We start from the raw sequence: 20,162 nt of genomic DNA, 5'->3' as shown, positions 1-20,162 counted from the left end.
CGTACGTAATATTCCAATTACGTAATATTACGTACGTAAAATCTTTCAAAATTCAATATTCCATAAAATTCCTTTAAGCAACATTTTTTTCACAAAATATCCACAACCAACAACAACAACATCCAGCACATAAAAAAACATCGGATGATGGATGAATAATCTTAGCATTTTTTTTATACTTTCTTAAATTATTGCTTAGAACCTTTTTTTCAGTTGTCTCATCTGCACCGTATGCCAATGTCATTCTCCGAACGAATATATGCTTTTTTACATGAATTATTGCACAATTTAGACGATGTAAGGTAAAAATAAAGAAAAGTGGATAAAAAGTGAAAGCTTTAAGATGGAGAATTTTTGATATGGGTGATGGAAAATTCATGAAAAATTTTTCATTGAACTTGGTATGTTGATGGTGAGTCATGGCTGGAGGAAGAAGGGAAAATTGTGAATAAATTGTGTCAAAATTTAATTTTTTTAGTTCTTAAATTTAAGGTTACGTAAGTTTACGTACGTAAAAATGAAGTAATTTAAGTTTACGTACGTATCTTTCCAGTTACGTAATTTTTACGTACGTAATTTTTCAAAAATTGTCTAAAATTACCACAACAGTCAATTTACATATCTAGCCAGTATCTAGCATCAACAACGAGCAATATTCTTCACTAAAAGTAGTCAAATGAAGTCACAAAAAATCTCAAAAAATACGAAAAAATACAAATTTAGCCACTAAATTATGAATGACATTTTTCATTCATTTTGAATGGCATCAAAAGTAGTCACAAGACGCTCCTTTTTGTTTATGCTTTTATCCATTCCGTGAGGATGACAGATGAGCTCATGTGCGTGAACAATAAATTGACTTCAAAATTTATGAACAGCACAAAAAAGACTCAAAAAGAGCTTCTGAAAGTTTTAGTGACGATAAATTTTTGTGGACATCCACCGAAAAAAAAAAAGCTCAAGAGCATCTCGAGAACTGACTGTCGAAACTATAATTCCACTTTTCTGTTGATTATTTATGTCTCTGATCTTATCACAATTTCCACGTGCCGTGCCTTTTTTTTTGCTGCTCTCAATTCCTGCCTAGCTTTCAAGTTCCAACTTTATGGTAATTCCAACTAAATTCCATTTAACGGATGTGAGGATTATTATGTCATATAATCTTGTACGTGAAGATTCGCATTTTGGCATTTCCGATATTTGGGCTTGTTGTGTCGATTCTGCTGTACAGTAAATTTGGATTGTGAAGTCGAAGAAGAAATGTGAGAAAAAAGGGATTTTGTGGTGAATTTTATCTGATTTTTCTAAGGTTGCTGTGGAGGAAACGTTTGAGGTTAGTTCTGTTTTTCACGAAAAAAGCTTTAAAAATGAGAAAAATTGTTCAAAAATTGTCAAAACGAGCTTACGTAATTGAAATACGTACGTAATTGTACGTAACTGGAATATTACGTACGTAAAGTTACGTAACTAGAATAATACGTACGTAAACTTACGTAACTGGAATATTATGTACGTAAGCTCATGCAACTTCAATTTTACGTACGTAATCTTACTTAACCTCAACTTTACTTACGTAAATCTTCAAAATTGAACTAAATATTCATCTAAAATTCACAAAATTGTCACCAAATTCTTAACCAGCACTCAACATTTCCACAGAATAATCTCAAAGCACACTCAAATCACTCAACTCATTAAGACTAAATAAAAACCTTTCAATCTCAATCTCAATTCACAAGTTCATTGTCAGGTTTGGTTCATTAACATTTGCGATGAGATTGCAATTTTATTTATTTATTTCACATATATCCAATATAGACGCATGTCATGTACAAATGCAAAAAATTCATCAACATAATGATCGACATGAGGACGTGTGTGGGTGGGTAACATGCTGATGTAAAAGCAGCTTGTAAAGGATTGAGCTATGGAAGAATTTTTAAGGTCTTTTGATGAGTCTTTAATTAGATTTTGGTGAATTATTATTGTTGGGGATTAATTGGCATAATTAAGGTATGATGAAGGGTAATTTGGAGTTGATATTGAAGGATTGTTGGAGTTAGAAGACTAGAGGTGGGTTCATGTGGGGGGGAGTGGTGAATTTGGTGGGTTAAACTGTCTTAAGTTTATCTTTTAGTTAGTCAAATTGCAGGTAATTGTGGAGTTGGTAGACTCAATTTGGACCCCAATGGACCCTATTGGAGTCAGATTTTGGATTCAGATTGGACTCCACAGGAATTCAACTCACATCAGTCCTGCCAACTTTGGACTTCATTAATCCAACTCAATCCATCCATTTTGCATATCAAACAAAAATCCAAATTCAGCACAAAAATCTGCAACATTTCATAAGAAATTTCCAAAATTGCATCCAAAATTTCATCATTCAAGCCACTTAATGCCGTCCATACTCATGTATAGCCATACTCCCATTCCCATTTCTTTTGATATGCATAATTCACTTAATTCAACCGGCTATTTAAGTCTCAATGTGAAATATCTTCTTGTTGTTCCTTCTTTTTGCATGCCAAAATAGCAAAATGCATGCGACAACAGAAACTTTCACTTTAAGTCTGAAATTATTGTTTTGTTCATGGTCTTGTGTCTTAAAGTGATTTAAAGGAACAAAAATTGAGGAAGGCTGATGAAATTTATTGTTTTGTGTTGTGAAATTGGATGAGACAAAGTTGGAATTTCGAGGGTTACGAATAAAGGGAGGATTGATGTTTAAAACTGGATTAGGAATCTGAATTGCAAATTGATAGTAAATGTTCGTTAAAATGTCATATGGTCATATGGTCACATTGTCATTAAGTCATATGGTCATATGGTAACATGGTTCCATGATTACATTATCAAATGAAATTTCAATATTTTTATTAATAAAATTCATTAAAAGTACCCAAAAAAGTTAACAAAAATTCAAAATTATTCCATAAATTTCAATACTTAATCCTCATCGACACCACAAAATAATGAAATGAATTAAAATTTTCCAATTTTAAATTAAAATTAATTGCCTTATTATCTTCAATAATTGAATTAAATCGAGGATTAAAGTGGATTTAATTGACTCATTCTTTCACCTTTTTTTTGTTTTATTCACCAAATAATTAAATGAGATTCAGAGCCAATGAGCATTGTGGGATGTTGAATTAATTTTGTATTTTTAAAATTGACATTTTTATTTGTTTTAATTGATTTAAGGGACTTTTTTGTTTAAATTGTTGGATGTGGAAAGTGTTTGGGGAAATAAAGGATTAAGAGCTGTTAATTTAGCATGTAAATCTCTTTAGTCATAAGGAGGGATGACCATGTGATCATGTGACCATGTGACCATGTGACCAAATTGCCATATGACATTGTGACTATATGACAATGAGACAATGTGACACTAAGGAGTGATAGAGAGGGATAGGGAGTCTTGACCCTGTGGCAATGTGACAATGTGACCATAAGACCATGTGACCATGTGACATACCAAATGACAATTTTATAGGAAGCACCAACTCTGTCCCCAGCAATAATTCTCGACCTTGATCCAATCATTCAATATCACACGCACACACACTTCCATCCAAAATCCACATAATAATAAAAAAAATGCATAAATATTCATGAAAACAAAAACCGGCAAATCAACAAAAAAAAAAGTTAATAAAATGAGACACAAAAAAGAGACTCAAAAGAAAGATCACATCGAGCATAAATATAAACAACGAGCAAACAAGTTTGTTGACTAAAATTTATTGAATTTTGCACGTGAAGCACAAGAAATGAGAGAAAAATAAGAGAAGAAGAGGCGCTGCTCACCTTAAAAAGAGATGATTTTGTAACAATTTTTTATTTTGTGATTTTATTACATCTGGAAGCTGTTTGATGGATATTTTGATGAAATTATGGCCATTGGCATGTCAAATTGTCTAAAAACCTAACCTGAAAAATTAAAATTTTTCAAATGCGCTTTATTTTAGTGAAAGTAAGATTACTTTCTTACTTGATAATTCTTCAGGTTTACTCTGTTTGATGCTTGCCACTTTTTTCAACCATTTGAAATAATAAGCAATTCAATTGAGCTATCAGCAGCAAAGCTATCGCAAATTTAGAACTCGAGGTGGACAAAAATTTCAGATTTTTTGAGAAAAATGCAGTTTTCTGTCAAGTTGTTTCCTTAAAACAGTCATTATCCTTAAGAATCATATTTAATAAAACAGATTTCATCAGATTTCTTGATTTTTAAGTCAAAATATCAAAAATGCGCTCCATACCACCACCTCAAATTACTCCCTTACTTGCCTTTTTCACAATTTTTCACATCGTCATCCAATCCCATACTTAACAACAATGACGTAAAAATCTTGATTCAGCTTCTCCTTCTCAAAAAAAGTTTATCTTTCCGTCTGTTCCACAAACAGTCCCAAAAAATTGACTTCAGTCACAATCGGACCGTTATCGCGATACATCCAAAAACCTCATCATGGGCTTCAAAGTGAATCTGTTCACAACATTTATTGCAATTATTGGAATTGCATTTTATAATACATCATGTCTGTTCCTTACACTTGCATTGACTGTGCTTACTGTGCTGTATAGTTATTGGAAGAATTGGAGATACATGACGAAACTTCCGGGTGGTAAAGGGATATCAATTAAAGGATTTTTTGAGAATTCATCGAGTGAATTTTATAAAAGTATGAAGAAATTGTGGATTAAGTATGGACATGATAAGTTTGTCGTGTGGATTGGATTTGAGAGATTTGTGACTGTGTCAAAGTATGAGGATGTTAAGGTGAGTTTGAGAGGGGTTTTTGGGGGATGATTTCAAGATTTCTGAAATTTTGTCAATTTTGTTGGAATTTTGGACATAATTTTGAGGTTATGATGACATTTTTAACAATTTTCTCAATTTGAGGTTAGAATTTAGTCAAATTTTGAGGTTAGAATTTGGTCAATTTGAGGTTAGAATTTGGTCAATTTGAGGTTTAAATTTGGCAGGGAATTTGGTCAATTTGTGGTTAGAGTTTTTCAATTTTGAGGTTAGAATTTGGCTAATTTGAGGTTAGAATTTGGTAATTGTGGAATAAGAATTTAAAATTTTTGAGGTTAAATTCCAAAACTTTAAGGTTAGAATCTCAAAAAAAAACATAAATTTAACAATTTAAAAAATAAATCAAAATTAACCTCCAAAATGTCAATTTCAAAACACCCAAAAAAGCATTCAAAATATGTAAAAAAATCAAGTTTGTCGGTTGCGACAGAAGAAGATGCTCCAAAACTTGTCTAGACAACTCAACAGTGTCATTCAGTTTATTTTCGCTTTGAAAAACAAAACAAAAAAAATAGAAAAAAAAAATAAAAAAAAATAAAAACTTTTTTTTGATGTCAAACAGCTGACAAAAAAGTGTGGGAAATTGAAATGCAACAAAGTGAAATTTTGAATTAAAAAACAATTTTTTTTCATAATTATTTTAAATTTAAACAAAAAATAAAGTTTTTCATCCATGGTTAAAATGTAAACATCCAAAAATTGCTGCATTGTTGTTTGTTATTTGTTATTTAAACAGTAAAACTATTTACAAATTACAAATTTTTTATTTACATATTTTTTCAATTTATATAATTAGATTAGTAGACGCTTGGGTGAATTGTAAATTGGGTTGAAAAATATAAATTTGTTTTTTTATTTTTATTTGTTGTAAATATTAAAATTTAAATTCGTGTATTTTTTTAAATGAATTTAATTGGAAAATTGTTTAATAATTCAGAAATTTTAAAGGTTTTTTCAATTTTACTTTAAAATTTTATATATTTTTGGTTTTAACAATTTTAAAATTATTAATTTTTGCAATTTTAATTTACATTATTTAATTTTTCAAAATTATTTTTTTTATATTTTTTAAATAATATTTTTAAATTTTTTGCACTTTTAAATTTTTTGAATTTTTAATTTTTTGAAATTTGAAAATTTGAATTTTCAATTTATAATTCAAAAAATTGTTTAAAATTTTAGATCTTTTAAAATTTGAATTTCAAAATAAAATTGATTTTTTTTAATTTCAGTCTTATTTTTATTTCAAATTTTTTAATTGATAGTTTTCAAATTTCAGTATTTAAAATTTTAAATATTTTTTTAAAAATAAAAGTACAAAAATTAATGTTCACAAATTTAAAAAATTTTAAAACTTTAAAATTGTAGATTTAAAGTTTATAAAAATTTATAATTTAGAAAATTTGAAATTTAACGATTCAAAAAAATTAAAATAAAAACAAAACTGAAAATTAAAAACTTGAAATTTAAACTATAAAAAAAATTCAAAATTAAAAAAAAATTAAAAAAAAATTAAATAATTGAAATTTAAAATTTAAAATTTAAAATTTTAAAAATTTAAAAAAATTCAAAATTAAAAAATTTTAAAAAATTTGAAATTTAAAAAATCCTAAAATCTCAAATTTAAATTCAATTTCAAATTTCCAAGTTTAAATTCCTTTAATTCATCCATTAAACAAACATCAAACAATTAATAACACATATGCAAATGACTATCACGTATCTAATTAAATTTGTCCATTACATCCAACACATGTGCTCGGTACCATAAAATATGAAGCACATCAACAAAATAATAATTTTAAATAGCTCATAACTGACGCAAATCAACGGTTTTTAATGACCAAAAATTATTAAATTTAATTAAATTTTTTAGACAATTTTGACAGCCACAAATGATGCAATTTTGATGGATAAATATCACGCAATGTGGCCATGGCTTGGTGCTGATGTGATCCGAGGAAATTGTCAGTTCCATCCCCGAAATAATATTTACATTTAATCCATTTACTTCCTTCCTTCTTTTGTAGACTTTCCATGTCAAACATTTACCAATGTCATAACATCAAGTGCATTGGATAGATTCACTAAAGATGCTGCATTTGTTGATCATATGAGTCGAAGATTTGGAGCACTTTGTAAACATAATATGAGTAGTGGTGATACTGTCGATATTCAAATGTTATCAAAGCTTATGATGTTTGATATTTTGTATGGTAAGAATGAGGCAATTTTAACTTAATTAGATTTGGGGTTGTAATGGGGTATGTGGTGATGTATGCAAGGGTATGGTGATGCAACTACTCTTATTGGCTGGAACGCATGTGGGTCAACCTTAAATTCCGTCTCTATCCTTCAAAAATTTCTTAAAATTCAGAATGTTAAGGATATTCCTCGTCATTTCCTCTACATCCAATATACAAAGTCCGATACTGTCACCATATATACTGAGGCCTCTCATGGTCGTCTACATTCATGTCCAGCCCATCTCAAACAATCTATCTGAAGGACTACCCTTTGCATAGTGCAGCCATCTGCTGTATTTGTGCCGGGACGCTGCTGTACTTTTCTACCTAGCTGCTGTGTCCCGACAAAGCCTCAAAATTGTCCCGATTTTTGGCGAAAATCCTCTGGCCAACCTACCCCTTTTTACTTCTAAAAAGGATCTGACAAGAGTCATGCCAAGTTAAGTTTATACAATTTTTGAGTGAAATGACCCAAAAACCCTTTCTTGGTTCGTTCAGTGTATTGTGGATAGCGTTGTAGGTGTTTGATTATCTTCACATCCGAGGAATAAGTGTTCCTAACCAATGATTAATCTCAACTGGCACTGGTGAATACACACCAGAATCATATTGGTCTGAGGACACTGTTCCGCATCTTTTCTACGTCATGGGTACACTATATAGGAGAATCATACCTGAGTCGCTTAATTTTATAGCCAGGGTACCGATCCATTGACCAATTCATGACAAAGCATTACAGAGACAAATCATAACAGCACCATATTAGTCATCCAAAATCAATAATCGATATTTTCCACTCAAGAAACTAAAATATAGCTCAAAATTGACAATTGTGCTTCTTTTTACAGTAATTGGAACTGGAAGGAACATAAGTGACCAAAGAACTGAGTTATTAAAGGAAACTGAAAGGTAAATTTTACAATTTTTGCATCAAATTGTTGGCCAAATAATAGAGTTTGGCTAATAACTGCATTTTATATGCGCAGGCCTGATGTCTTTGACTGTACCTTAAAGATCATCCAAGGCTGTGAGCCTGCATATTTTGTCTGCATACCTTCAATTTTGAACAAACCCTCAAAATTCTAACCCAAAATCCCCTAATTTCCCCTCAGATTAATATCAATGGCTGACTCCCGCATCTACTCAGGACTCATGCAAAGCTCAACAATCCGCACCATCACCGGTGAAGAACGTCGCTTCCGTTCAGCCAGAAATCGTATTTCACAAATCATTTCAGCACATTTAAAGTCAACAGATGCAAAAGCAGTCGCATATTCTGTTTATGATGACATTTGTACCAAATTCCCAAACATTGATCCATCGCCATTGATTGAAACATTTGTGCTGCTCGGATATGATCGATTCTCAATTGGATTCACGAATATGATTATGGAACTGTCCAAAAATGCTGAACTTCAGGACGAAATTTGCAGTGAAATTCGACAGCATCAACGGAACTTCATCAAGTCTGACAAGCTTCATAAATTTTTAGTCCAACAGCTTAAAGCACATCCAATAATGCCGGTCGTGACTAAGACAATGACAGATGGTGTACCACTGACTGGATACTTTATACCGCCCAACACTGGTGTCCTTCTGTACCTTGAGAATCTCGACAGTCATGGTAAATTAATGGAAAACTCAATGTCCACGTTTGATGACTGCATGACTATGAATTTGATGAAGATTTTTGTTGGGGAATTTATTGTTAGATTTAAATTTCAAATGATGGAGACGAAGAGCTTGTCGATGGGATGTGGGGTGTCGTTAAGACGTAAAGGCGTTAATGTTTGTGTTAGAAATCGATACTAGATGTGGGAAATGGATTTTTTGAGGCATTTTGTAGTTGGAATTTAAATGATTTTTTAGTGAATAAAATTAAAAAAAATCTACAAGTAAGAAATGCACATTTGAGTTGTGGTGAATAAAGCGCATTTTGAAATTTGAGGTTATATTTTATGAATTTTTTAGGTTGTTTCAGCAAAATTTGAGGTTTTCCTGCAAATTTTTCAGGTTATGTCTCTAAATTTTGAGGTCAAGATGCACATTTTGAGGTTAAGATTCTGAAGTTTGAGGTTAAGTTGCTCAATTTTAAGGTTAAGTTGCTCAATTTTGAGGTTAAGTTGCTCACTTTTGAGGTTAAGTTGCTCAGTTTTGAGGTTAAGTTGCTCAGTTTTGAGGTTAAGTTGCTCAATTTTGAGGTTAAGTTGCTCAATTTTGAGGTTATGTTCCTTAATTTGGGTTTAAATAGCTGAATTTTGAGGTTATGCTCCCAATTTTTAGGTTATGTTGTCTAATTTCAACTAATCACTCCTCAAACCCCAACTAAACTTCATCATAACCTAGAAAAACTGTTAAATAGCAACATCAACAAAAACATAAAATTCATCCACATGTGTCAAACTCAAACAAACAATCGTTGACAGTAATCGACAGCAATTCAATGTTGTTTTTATGTTACATTTAAAATGACTTGAAATAAAATCAAATCAGAATGATCTGTCAAGTTGAGCAATTTTCATCTCGTATGCTGTGCTGTGTGATTGAAGATAAATGAAGAAGAAAAGCTGTGAATCGATATTTTTTGGATAAATTTACGTCTGAAACATTGACAATGATGACTTTAATAGGATAAGCTAAGTAAACTTTTCATATGATTGTGCTCGTTTGTGTCTTCATTCTGACATCTTTTTCCATTTCTCATCAAATTTTTATATGTTTGCCAACTTAAAAGTAAATTTTTTATTTCAATAAGACTTTTTGCATTTTATATTGGAATGGCTGTTAAAAGTATGAATGGATTTGAAATTGTAAGCGAAATGAGGGCCCGAGTGACATCAAATAACCTCAAAATTTGGCAACATAACCTCAAAACTGAGCAACTTAACCTCAAAATTGAGAATAATAACCTAAAAATTGAGCAACTTAACCTCAAAATTGAGCAACTTAACCTCAATATTGAGCAACTTAACCTCAAAATTGAGCAACGTAACCTCAAAATGTGCAACATAACCTAAAAAAGAACAACATAACCTCAATTTTCTCAATAAATTCTCTTTAATCTTACCAAATATTACATCCATTACAACAACAAAACAACTTACTTTCCGCTCTGATTACGAACATCATTCCATATTCCATATCAATCATTTATCCCTCGGGATACAGCAGCAACAACAACAAAAAAGTGAAGAAGTAAAGAATGAAGAAATAATGAATCTTTCCGTTAGCTAAAGGAAGCGAGAATCAATTGTATGAGATGGTTTAGTTTGTGAAGAAGTTCCTGAATGAATGATGAATTAACGATGAATCATGATTGCAATTTTATTATCGCTTCCTCTCGCTTACTGCTTGCAATTTTTAGATATTTTTTACATGCTTTCTTGATGCTTTTTCTTGGAAAATTGTCTACTTTTTGATCGTGAGAGTTTTACTGAATTGAATGAAAATTTTAAAAAATATAACCTCAAAAATTGGGTGCATAACCTTCAAATTTGAAAATTTAACCTCAAAAATTTGAACATAACCTTAAAATTTGACAGCATAAGCTCAAAAATTGTCAGTATAACCTCAAAATTGAGCAACATAACCTCAAAAGTGAGCAACTTAACCTCAAAATTTGGAATGTTAACCTAAAAAGTTTTGAACATAATCTACAAATTTGTCAACTTAACCTAAAAAATTGAGCAACTTAACCTCAAAAAATTAAGCAACTTAACCTCAAAATTAAAAACTTAACCTCAAAATTCTCGATCAATTCTTCCAAAAAATTAAGAATGCAGCATAACATGAACAATAGATTAAGCTCAAGCATCAATACTCACCCATCCATCTTCCTTATTCCATCAATTCATAGAAATTTAATTTAATTTAATTTTCTAACCTAGAACATTTCATCAATAACATCAGGAACTGCCAAGTAAAAAGCCACAAAAAAAAATCGCAACTCAATCAGAAAATTGACACATTATCAATTCATCTCATGCATTTTATGCTGCCTTCCACTTCCACCTTCCAATTCCACAAAATTTTACATTTAAATTCAAAATTGACATTCATGAGACTGAATTGCTGCCTTTTGTTGTTAGTCTGATTGTTGCTCTTGCTATGCTGAATGTGGGAAAATTTGTGAATAAGCAATTTTTGGGGTAATAATGATTTGATGACAAACGTTCTCTGAAGATAATGACTGTTTATGTATGCAAACATTGTGGACATTTTAGATTGAATTTTGCATTAGAATCTTGTCTGAAATATGATTTGCAGGTTATGTATTGTGAAATGTATTAATGTCCTAATGATGAATTTTGAGGTTAGGTTGCTCAGTTTTGAGGTTAAGTTGCTCAATTTTTAGGTTAAGTTGCTTAATTTTGAGGTTATGTTGCTCAATTTTTGAGGTTCTTTTGCAAGTTTTCGAGGTTAAGTCTGCAAATTTTAAGGAAAATACCTCCTGAATCCACACCCCATTCCAACCAATTCCTCACAACATCAACCTTAAATATGAATGAAAAAACTCAGTCATACCTGAAAATTGAAGAAAAGAGAAAACACATTAACTCGATAAAAAACAATCAAAAATTCAGTGAGTTGAATTTCCTGTAAAATAAAATTCCACATGCTGTAAAATTTCTAAAAACTCAGCAACAATAGATTGAGTTAAGCGTACAGCATACACAATTATTAGAGGATATTTTGGGAATAATGGATGGAAAATGTGTGGAAAAAGTGGAAAAATGCTGGTTCTTATTGAGTAAATTAAGCGTATTTTTGAACAGAAATTGAATATTTAACGGTTTTTGGAGATTTGAAATTTTAACGGTTTTGCAAAATTTGAAATTTTGGAAAATTTCAGTTTTTTTTTTCTCAATTTGGCAGAACTCAAACTTAACATTTTGACACATAAATTCTAGTAGACTTTGAGATTTTCATAAAAAATTAAAAATTGTAACGGTTTTTAAAAATTTGAATTTTTTTTTGGAAAATTTCAAATTTTTTGTCAATTTGTTCAGTTTTACACAGCTCAAAATCGACAAATCCAAATGAAAATTTGAAGTCAATTTTGAAATTTTCATGAAAATTTAACGATTTTCAACAACATAACCTCAAAATTACCACCAATTCCAAATTAAACATCTCAATTTCCAATTCCTAACCACCACTCAAGTCCCATTCAAGCCGACATTAAAGTCAATTATCAGAACAGAAAAAAACTTTGTCAAGTTTAAAACTTTTTTTTATTTTAAAGAGAATAAAAGGAAGAAATTAATTAAAAAGTCGTTAACGTTCATTAAAGTTTTGAAAAAAAAAGCAAAGCTAACGAAGCTGATAATTTGTGGATAAATCGATTCCTTTATTCGTAGAATAGTTAATGTTTAGGAAAAATCTGAGAAATTTTTCGTTATTTTGTGTTTAAATTTTGGATTAATTTTTAAGGGAGCATTCATGGATTACGTGACGGTATTGAGGGTAGGGAAAGGATGGGAAGGGAGAAGGATGGAGGGTCAAAAAGGTGATTATTCAAGCACTGCAATAATTGAGGATAGAATTGCAATTTTGAGGTTAGAATTGCAATTTTAAGGTTAGAATTCGAATTTTGAGGTTAGAATTGCAATTTTGAGGTTATAGTTCCAATTTTGAGGTTAGAATTGCAATTTTGAGGTTAAACTTCTAATTTTGAGGTTAGATTTCAAATTTTGAGGTTATAGTTCAAATTTTGAGGTTGGAATTGCAATTTTGAGGTTATAGTTTCAAATTTGAGGTTATACTTCTAATTTTGAGGTTAGATTTCGAATTTTGAGGTTATAGTTCCAATTTTAAGGTTAAAAACGACCCGGTTACTTACTGGAACCAAGCCAAATGGAGCATCTTTAGCTTCTCTGGCTATAATTGTCCCCCAATGTCCACCCAACCTCCCCCAAACAACCCTTCACTGAACACCCCCTTCAAAGCTGTTCTATTTCCAATTCATAAATATTTCTATCCATTTTTTTCTCTATATATCCTTCACATATCCTCCGTTACATTACAAAGAAGTAAATCCGAAATCAATAAACAACTTTTCTATACAATCCACATATGGTATAAGGTGCTGGAAAAAGGACATTCATGCATTGTAAATGGAAATCGAATGAAGATGAACATTCAGCAACAGGAAAATGGAAAAAAATAAAATTGAATTTTTTTTTTATATCTTTAATATCGACATGAACATGATGCAGAATTCAATTCTGCTAATTTAAAGGAAGTGAATTTAAATTGGATGTGATAAGGACATGGATTTGTTGTGATATAGAGAGCTGTGTTGTTGAGAAATTGCATTTTTTTAGGGTTAGGGAAGGTTTGAGATTTTTGAGGTTAGAGGAGCAATTTTAAGGTTAGTTTCTAGTTTTTGAGGTTAAAATTGGGATTTTAAGGTTGATATTCCAATTTTTGTGGTTAGAATTCCAATGTTAAGGTTAAAGTGTGAATTTTGAGGTTAGATTTCCAATTCTAAAGTTAAAATTTAAATTTTGAGGTTAGATCTCCAAATTTTGAGGTTAGAATTCCGATTTTGAGATTAGAATTTCAAATTTTGAGATTAGATTTCTGGATTTTGAGGTAAGAGTTCTAATTTTGAGGTTAATTTGCTCAATTTTGAGGTTAGAATTCTGACTTTGAGGTTATGATTTCAATTTTTGGCTAAACTACACTTTAGGGTGGGCCAATATATTAATTTTCATATGTACCAAAATCACTTCAAAAACACTTAATATAACGTTTAATCGTAGTTTTAGTAGTTTTTAGGTAAGTTTTAACAGTTTTGGGTAGTTTTGAGTCAAAAAATTTAATTTTAAAATTTCAAAAAAATTTAACTTTTTTCCTTATTTTTGGTATCGTTTTAATATTTTTTGTACCATAATTGATAACAATGATCATTTTTTACAAAATATCCATGAATACTGATTCAGCATAGGGTAATAATGATCCCTTTTACAAAATGTCCATGAATACTGATCTGGTTTAGGTTTATCTGACCAGATTAGAATTCGTTTTATCTAAAGACGAATAGATCCATAAACTAAAATTTCAATTATCTATAATTTTCTATACTCAAAATATAATGAACAAACCAAAAATAGTCCAAAATGACAAAAAATATCGAAATTTTAAAATTAAATTTTTTGACTCAAAACTACCCAAAACTGTAAAAACTTACCTAAAAACTACTAAAACTACGATTAAACGTTATATTAAGTGTTTTTGGAGTGATTTTAGTACATATGAAAATTAATATATTGGCCCACCCTAAAGTGTAGATATACCCAATTTTTTGAGGTTAGAATCCTAGATTTAAAGCTCTATAGGGATCTTTTCCCTATTATATGAAGAATGAGCTATGGCATGAGCAATAAAATCATTCAAAATTTCTTAGTATGCTCAAAGAAGCAACAAAACAACAACAAAGCACATCCACATACGCTTCCATAAATTTCAATTGTCTTTAATTCAAACACTCGATTATTGAAATTATATTGAATGTGCAGTTGCTTTGTGAAATTCAATATGACCTTTTTTTACTGCTTCTGTTGCTGCACTCTCAATCGTTGCTTATTTCTCACATATTTTATCCATTTCTCTGAAGCTAGAAAACTATGTAAATTGAAAGGAAATGTGCAAAACACGACAATTGTGTACATTTTATTCCAATTTGCATTTCAATTTTTTTTCTATACACATTTTTGTGTTCTGAGTAATTTTACAAGCAGTGCACAATTGTGTGAAAGTTTTTTATGTGGAAATAGATTTTTTTTTGTTGCTGCTGTTGCTGTTGCTAGTGTGAATACATTTGAGAGCAACTTTATATTCCCATGGCAAATTTTTATGGAACTTTAATAGATTGATGTTGAAGTTGTGATGGTAAAGATGAGAATTAGAGATGAAAATGGAGTTCTAACCTCAAAATTGAGCAATTTAACCTCAAAATTGGAAATTTAACCTCAAAATTGAAATTCCAACTTCAAAATCTGGAAATCTAAGCTTAAAATTAGAACTCTAACCTCCAAATTGGAATCGTAACCTCAAAATCTGGAATTTTAACCTCAAAACTTGAATTGTTACCTCAAAATTATAATTTTAACCTCAAAATCAGAATTTTAATATCAAAACTGAGCAACTTAACCTTAAAAATTTTAAGTCTAACTTCAAACTTCAAGCCTAAACCTTAAATTTGCAATTATAACCTCAAAAATCGCAAAATTTAACCTCAAATCTGGAACTCCAAACTTTAAATTGGATTTAAAATTAAGCAACTACACCTCAAAATAAGAAATTCTAAACTCAAATTTTTAATTATAACCTCAAAATTAGAATTCTTTATAACAATTGAATCACAAAATAGTGATGATGTCCGGAATATTGCCTGATTACTCTGCCCAGAAACAATTTGACACCCACACATGCTGTGCTTTTCTCAATTTTGACATATCCTCAAATTCCACCCATAAATTCCCGTCATTTATTATCAATTCCCCCAAAACCAAAAAGAAAACAATAATCCACTTAAGTCCATCCAAAAGCAGCAACACCAAAATGAATTCACGTCCATTATCACCATCACTTCCCATTTCATTATCGCAACAATCCACTAAAGGTACTTACGATAATGATATGCAATAAAATACAACAGACGGAATCAATTTGTAATGCAAAACAGAACAATTTTTTCGATTTTTCTCGCTGCATGCTGAATTTCAGATGCAACAATCTGTATATTTACTGTGCTGCATAAAAAAATCCTGCAGATCCTGTTGAGAGTTATTGGGATGAGAATGGAGGAATGCAAAAAAGGGAAATCGATGGATGAGGATGCTTAAAAAATTGGAATTTATAGGAATGTGGATGGATGGAGGAATTTCTTGTGCTTGATGCTGGATAAATTCAAGGAAAAGCAAAATAAAGTTAGCTGATTTTTGAAGAGAATTTAAGCTGAAATATTAATGATTGTTGGATGTTAAGGGAAGGATTTTGGGGATTGGGTGTGCTTTCTTGATAAATTTTCGGGATCAGGATCGGGATTGAAATTTTCAGGATATCCCGGGAAATCTCGATCACGATCCCGATAGCAAGAAAGCATAGTTTGGATGTGGAATTGAACCTAGAGTATAGGATGGCTTGAATAATCTTGTATCAATGATGCAACATACCATCTAGGATGCCATGGATCTGGAGTTAATTGCACATAGACTAGACATAAGTAGAGATAAGGTTGTATTCAGTTAAGAGTTAAGAAAAAGCAGATGGAAGGCGTGGTAAGCACATGGAATAGAAATAGCTGAATATCCATCCCCAAGCCAGCGTGACTCTGACCTAAAGCTGGATTTCTTCAAATCTGACTTGGCTTAGAAACCAAAATTCGTTTCCAACTCAATATCACTCTAACCCAAAGCCAAATTTGAGAAATCCAGCTTCAGGTCAAATTCTGGTTGGCCTGACGCTGAGTTTTTGACCATTTCTGGTACATGTGTCTTCCACACCTACTATCCAATTCCTCTTAACCCTAAAAACACACCTTTTCCTACCTATGTTTAGCCTCCAATGTTTTTTAGAACTTTAGAGTCTTCTTGAAGTCCAAAAGAGTTCGTCTTCCAAAGTCTTGTCAATTCTGTACCAAAGTGCATCAAGCAAACCAGCTTCTCCAGCTATTCTGGGTACATTTGAATTTTGTCCTGGGTTTCTTCTTCTTTTTGGAATCATGCTCCGACTTGGAGCCTAGATTATTACAAAAGGCCTTCCATCTGACTCATTTTCTGGCCACATCGCAAAGTTTGTTCAGATTCTATGTTTCTCCTCTTTTTATCGTTCCTAAAACTACTCAGAATACAGCAGGTTACCCTAGTGACTCCTGTAATCGTGTCTTTGAACCTTAATCCATCCAATTACACTTCCATCCACCACTCAATATATTTCAGTCCAAAGCATCAACAAGGACATAAGTTTTCATAAAAAAGGCCAATCATAAAGTTTTGATGAACAAGAAGAACTCCAACAGAAGTAAAAAAAGAAGAAGCTTAATAAGATGAAATCCAAGTCACAATCCAAACTTATATTTTTCCCACCGCAATATGAACTTCTTGTGACATCGTCATCATGACTATGTCGAAACTTTATTTCATCATGTGCAAGCTTTTGGGGATTAAAGTTCTCCTATTCATCCCTAGCATTTTTTTTGGGATGTGAATGAATGGAAATTGATGCGGAAACACGTGTCATCAATTTGTTGAATTAATATTTATGTGAATCCTGAGATCAAAAAAAAAATATTCATAAATGTGGTTAGTTGAACATTTTCATTTTATCGTCACGGATGTGAATCTAAGGGGTTAGTTCTGTTGTTAGGTAACGTGGAAAATTGACCCTCATCATCCCTTCATTCACCCCTCTTCCTCATGTTCTGCTCATGCTCTTCCAAATGCGCTTCCACGTGCGCTCATCCATGTGCGCTCATCCCCATGCGCTCTTCCCCATGCGCTCTAACTCATGCGCTCTAACTCATGCGCTCTTCCCAATGCGCTCATCCCAATGCGCTCATCCATATGCGCTCATCTCAATGCGCTCATCCACATGCGCTCTTCCCCATGCGCTCTTCCCCATGCGGTCATCCCCATGCGGTCATCCCCATGCGCTCATCCCCATGCGCTCTTCCCCATGCGCTCTAACTCATGCGCTCTAACTCATGCGCTCATCCTCATGCGCTCTTTCACATGCGCTCATCCTCATGCGCTCTTATCCATGTTTTACCCCATGTTCTTCCCTATGCTCTTCCTCATGCTCCAGCGTCACCTAATAAATGAACAGACCCCACACAACGACCCAATTTCTGTAATCCTCGTGTTTAAAACTTTATCGTATTTTTTTTTTTAAAGGGAACAAAATTTTATATGTTTAGTTCCGTGATTTTTTACTTCCGTATTTGTGGCTTGCAAAACTTAATTGAGTTTTCGGTATCCAAAAATCAAGGTCAAATTAGTTTTTGGAACTCGACCGGAGGCAATGCGTTATTTACTGTGAATTTCCTGAGCCCTTTTTTGGGAACGGATAGATTTAGTAACTTATTATTAGTTTAAATTGTAAAGGAGCGTTTAGGAGGTTTTAGGATGTGTGATTTGATTTTAGTTTGGGAGGATGTTGGCTGTTTGGATGGTTATGTGATGTGTTGCTCAGTTTTGATGTGTCGCTACTCAAATGATTGGGGCTACAACTCAATTTTGTTGGATTTTTCGATCTATTCTTCGAGTTGTAGAACTTTTGCTCAATTTTTTTGGATCATTTGCTCAGTTTTCGCATCATTTGCTCAGTTTCGCATCTTTTGCTCAGTTTTCGAAAAAAAAATTGTTCAAATTTTTGGATCATTTGCTCAGTTTTTGGATCTTTTGCTTAGTTTTTTTTTGGATATTTACCTTAGCTTTTGGACTTGTTGCTCAGTTCCTGAATATCTGAAAGAATCTCTCAATTCTTAGATCTATTGATCAACTTACCAGAATTATCAATTCAAAATAAAGTCCAAATCCACATCATCCAATTCCAACGACAAGCCAACACCTCAACAGCACTTTATAAAAACAACAACAGCAACAACAACAAGAACTCTCAAGGGCAAAATGTAATCGCATTTCAAGTTCAAGATGAATAAAATAAAATTTTTTGCCATCTTGCCATTTTCTTTATTCACATTTAATCCTCATTTTATTAGTTTCAATTAACTTTGTTAAGCTTTAATTTTGTGAATGTGACAAGAATGTGAGAGCAGCAGAGAAGAAGATGAAGGAAAACTGCCAAGGCTGCTTTTGGGAGATGGAATATGCCAGATATTCAAATTGGATGTGGAAAATGAGGATGGCTGTCTTGTGGAATGTTAATTACTTTTTTGTTGGCTTTTTTGATGTCTTATTTGAGCTATTTGGGCATTTTTTGAGTTTGTCATATTCTGGGGGAGACTTTAAAGTGGTATTCTGAATATGGCGCACGAGAGCACTTTTGAACTTGACCAACTGCACCTCTGTGCCCTTCAACTCTTCTTGCAAACTTCCAATTAAGCTCTTTATCCAAGAATCCCTCCCCAGAAGGGAAAATAAGAAGATTAAAAACATCAACAGCGACAACATCAACAGCAATCATTTAATGTACAGCATAAAGAAGTTCTCGCAATAAATTTTGATGTTTATACAACATAAAAAAAGAAACTGTCACGATTTATTTTATTATTTCATCTCAAAGTGATGCAATGACATCACAATTTGTATTTAATGGCGATTAAATTTTTGTGGTTTTTGTCACTAAAATTTGACTTTATGTTCAGCAGTGACTGCAATGATGGAATAATAAAGATAAAAAAAAGTTTTGATGATATTGTTTCTGATTTGATTGGTTGAAGATGTTTTTTGAGGTGGATAATTGATTATAATCATTGTGATTGACCTACTGTGGCTGAAAGTGAGACGGAGAGAGACTCAGAGAGACTCAGAGAGACTCAGAGAGACTCAGAGAGACTCAGAAAGACTCAGAGAGGCCGAGAGAGACTGAGAGAGACCAAATGAGAACAAGAGAGACTAAGAGAGACCGAACAAAACCGAAGAAGACCGAAAAAGTCCGAAAAAGTCCGAAAAAGTCCGAAAGATACCGAAAAAAACGACAGAAACCGACAAACCAAATTCGCTTCCAATTCAACCTCATCTTAAGTCTTCCACAAACTCTCATTTAACCTCACAAAAGCTCTAAATTAAGCACCAAACAATACCATCCTCAAAAAGACCAAAACTTTCTTTCAAGTCATCCACTTACTCGGCAGCAGCCGAGATAATTTTCAAAATAAAGGTGAAAAGAAGCAAAAAAAATTTTTTGATGAGTTAATTGTGATTCTTTCTGACTGTGCTCATTTTATCAAGTAATTAATGTATTTTTGTTGTTTATAATGAGGGAGTGACTTTTGAGGGGTGAATTTGTTACATAAGATGGAGTAATTGACTGCTGAATTGTGATTGTATTAGCTGGAGTGGAGGCAACAAAGGTAAATTGTAGAATTAAATGAACATTAAATTTGAGAAAATAGGAAT

The 20,162-nt window shown here is 32.0% G+C and overlaps 1 protein-coding gene across 1 annotated transcript; it reads left to right on the top strand.

Annotated features, from left to right (window-relative positions):
* Positions 1–4,440: 4,440 nt before the first annotated feature.
* Positions 4,441–9,021, top strand: LOC139099810 (cytochrome P450 4e3-like). The gene is made up of 5 exons (XM_070652340.1): positions 4,441–4,789; positions 6,705–6,795; positions 6,859–7,044; positions 7,923–7,983; positions 8,187–9,021. The coding sequence occupies exons 1-5, from the start codon at positions 4,478–4,480 to the stop codon at positions 8,884–8,886; spliced, it is 1,350 nt and encodes a 449-aa protein (XP_070508441.1). The 5' UTR covers positions 4,441–4,477; the 3' UTR covers positions 8,887–9,021.
* Positions 9,022–20,162: the final 11,141 nt, after the last annotated feature.

Source organism: Chironomus tepperi, unplaced genomic scaffold (assembly GCF_022539635.2).
Source record: "Chironomus tepperi strain 1889 unplaced genomic scaffold, CSIRO-AGI_Ctep_v1 contig_486, whole genome shotgun sequence".
NCBI lineage: Eukaryota > Metazoa > Arthropoda > Insecta > Diptera > Chironomidae > Chironomus > Chironomus tepperi.
The sequence above is the reverse complement of the archived record's forward strand: the minus strand, read 5'-3'. Positions and strand labels throughout refer to the sequence as shown.